A 2,799-nucleotide genomic window follows, 5' to 3' on the forward strand; every position below is an offset into this window, starting at 1 on the left:
GCCGGCGAGCAGCGGGAGGAGAAGGCCAAGATCTGCTCCAACTTGGCCGAGTGCCGGCTCAAGCTCGAGCAGTGGGAGGCGGCGGCCGCGGCGGCGAGTGACGCGCTGGCGCTCGTGCCGACGCACGCCAAGAGCCTCGTGCGTCGCGCCAAGGCCGCCGTGAGACTCGGCGAGGTGGAGGCCGCCGCAAACGACTTGCGGCAGGTCACGGGCGGTGGCGACGCCACGCAGGCGGCGGCGGCGGCGGCGTTGCTGCGGCCGCTGGAGGCGAAGCTGCGCGAGGCAAAGAAGGAGGCGAAGCGCAAGGAGGCCGCGCGCAACAATGCTTTTGCCGCGGGCTTCGCCGGCGCGCTAGGTGGCGGTGGTCCACCGCCTCCCGACGTGCCTAACGCGGCGGCGCCGCGCTTCCCACGAGCGCCCGATCAGGCGCGGGGCGAGACCATGGGCGGCCAGATGCATGACATGGGCCTCCAGGCGACGGCGTGGGCGCACGGCTTGGGCGTCGCGCAGCAGCACGAGTGGCTCCTCGACTGCTATCGCATGCGCGTGGACGACGACATGTGCTGGGGCGGTGGACAATTGCGCGGTGCGCATCACTGTACACGGACCCGGCTGCCCGCACCCTCCACCGCACCGCCTCAACCTCCTCTCGCCGGCGCGCGCAGGGCTCTACGGCAAGCAGGCGGGCGAAGACAGCTCCATCACGACGGATTTCATGGTCTTTTGCAAGCTGGCCGTGCGTCACGACGTCGTGCCGGTGGGCTGGGACTGGCCCGCCTTCCTGCGCGTGGCCGAGACGCTGCTGCCGTATGCTTTCGAGAAGGCCGACGCCAAGGAGAAGTGGGGCAGAGAGAACGTCTTCGCCGTCCTCACCGGCGGCCGTTCGCTGCGCGCGACCGCCGAGGTTGTATACGCTAATTCGTGCCAGGAGCAGGGGCCGTCGGCGGCCATGAGGGCGATGACACGCCGGTGTCGCCATCCCGGGCCAGAGTGGCACGATGTCGGTGGCCGCCACGCATGGCAGGCGCTGGCACGTGCTCTCGGCGAGGACCCAGCGTGGTGGACGAGCGCCGCCGCCGACGACGTGGGTGAGGAGGACGAGGAGGACGACTACGCCGAGATCGTCGCCAGTCGTTCTGCGCCGTGGCGAGCCGCCGCCCAGGCCAAAGAAGCAGACGACAGCCAGCCACTGCAGCCGCAGGACCGGGTGATGGTGAGCGGCCTGGTCGGACGGCCGGAGCTCAACGAGGCTCTCGCGACCGTGCTCCTGCCCGTGGACCCGGTCAGCGGCCGCTGCTGCGTCCGCGTGCGCCGACCGGAGGTTGGCTTCTGCGCCCTAGACGATGTCAAGCTCAAGCCGCAGAACCTGAGCAAGATGCCGCTGCCTACCGTCGCCCCGGCCGATGCGACGGACGGCTTCCACCCGCTGCATATCGCGGCCATCGAAGGGCGGGCGGAGCGCGCCGAATTCTACCTCAGCCAAGGCACCGACCCCGATCTCCTCGACGCCGACGGTGAGCCCGCGCACACTCGGCCTCACGCCCGCTGCCGCCCTCCCCACGCACGCCGCCGCCGTTCCGCGCCCTGGCAGGCTGGACTCCGCTCATGCGCGCATGCCTGTGGGCCCAAGCCGAGGTCGTGCAGCTTCTCCTCGCGCATGGCGCGACGCCCGACGTGCCCGCGACCACGACGGGCAGCACCGCGCTGATGTTCGCATGCATGCACGGGCCGCTCCGACCTCCGCCCACCATGCCCTACAACGCCTTCCGCCACAAGCTGACCGTGGAGAGCTTGCTCGCGCACGGCGCACAACCCGCCATCGGTAACGCCAAGGGCGAGAGTGCGCGCATGTGGGCACGCCAGAGCGGTGCCGAGGAGATTCACCAGATGCTGAGCGACTGAGTGTGAGTCGTCTGGGGCGTGTGACGCACCACGCACGCACCCTACAACTAGCCCTAAAAGCTCCCGGCGGGGGGCGTGTGACCTGTGACGCACGTACCCTGAAAGCGCCTCCCGGCGGGGGGACGAAGTGCCAACCGCAGTTGCCTTTTACCGCGAACACTTTTTTGTTTTTTTTCGGCGGCCACGGCGGGGAAGTTCAAACACACAGTTGAGATGAGTGCCCCTACCTCCGACGAAGGCGCTACCTCCCCTTGTGCTCACTGCACCGCAGCTGCCTCACGAGCACCTCCTTCGCCTCTGCGCACTCGCGCATCTTCCGCTCCGCTCTCGCCTTGACGCCCTTGTACCGGTCGGGGTGCCACACGCGCGCCAGCTTCCTGAAGGCGTGGGCGGAGCGCGGCTCGGTCGGGCCCTCTATCTTGGTTGGGTGCACTTGGAGAGTTTGCGCGTCGGTGCGCGAAGTAGGAGCGGGGCGTGTGTGTGTTGACCCGGGTCTCCTGGCTAGCAGCGACCCTGTACTGCCGGTTCACCCAGCCGCACTGCGCCTCGGGCGCGAGCTGGTCGAGGTTGGCCGGCAGCTCGAGCACAGCTCTGTGGTCGCGCCCGCTCTTTGGGTCTCCGGGGTGGCCGCAGCGGTTGTCCTGCCACGCCTTGCGGTCGGACGGGTCGACGCACTGCCACCTCCGCTGCCGGTCCAGCGCGTGGCTGAGCCTCTCCGCTCTCCCCGCCGACGCCGTCGAGCAGTGCAACCGAGCCATCCCGCGCAAAGGTGGCAAGCCCAAATTTCCTGCCAACGTGAACGCCAACGGCTACGTCAACCAGTGGCACATCGCGAGGCAGAGCAAGGCGGACGGAGGCAAGGCGTACTGCGAGACGCTATACGAGTGCGGCGACGAC

At 69.2% G+C, this 2,799-nt stretch overlaps 2 protein-coding genes across 2 annotated transcripts in view; one reads left to right on the top strand and one right to left on the bottom strand.

Moving 5' to 3' along the window:
• EMIHUDRAFT_244382 (hypothetical protein) overlaps window positions 1-1,902 on the top strand; it is a gene marked incomplete at both ends in the record, with an annotated part of 3,194 nt that extends 1,292 nt beyond the window's left edge. The window contains 4 exons of the mRNA XM_005769506.1: window positions 25-204; window positions 292-586; window positions 666-1,514; window positions 1,592-1,902. Coding sequence (XP_005769563.1) covers window positions 25-204; window positions 292-586; window positions 666-1,514; window positions 1,592-1,902 — 1,635 coding nt within the window. The remainder of the gene's footprint in view (window positions 1-24; window positions 205-291; window positions 587-665; window positions 1,515-1,591) is intronic.
• Window positions 1,903-2,143: 241 nt separating this feature from the next.
• Window positions 2,144-2,732, bottom strand: EMIHUDRAFT_244383 (hypothetical protein; the record flags this gene model as incomplete). The annotated part of the gene is made up of 3 exons (XM_005769507.1): window positions 2,144-2,314; window positions 2,391-2,613; window positions 2,722-2,732. 3 exons carry the CDS (start codon window positions 2,730-2,732, stop codon window positions 2,144-2,146), a joined length of 405 nt encoding a protein of 134 aa, XP_005769564.1.
• Between the last annotated feature and the right edge of the window lie 67 nt (window positions 2,733-2,799).

The sequence above is a fragment of the Emiliania huxleyi genome, assembly GCF_000372725.1.
Source record: "Emiliania huxleyi CCMP1516 unplaced genomic scaffold EMIHUscaffold_419, whole genome shotgun sequence".
In the NCBI taxonomy this organism is placed as follows: Eukaryota; Haptophyta; order Isochrysidales; family Noelaerhabdaceae; genus Emiliania; species Emiliania huxleyi.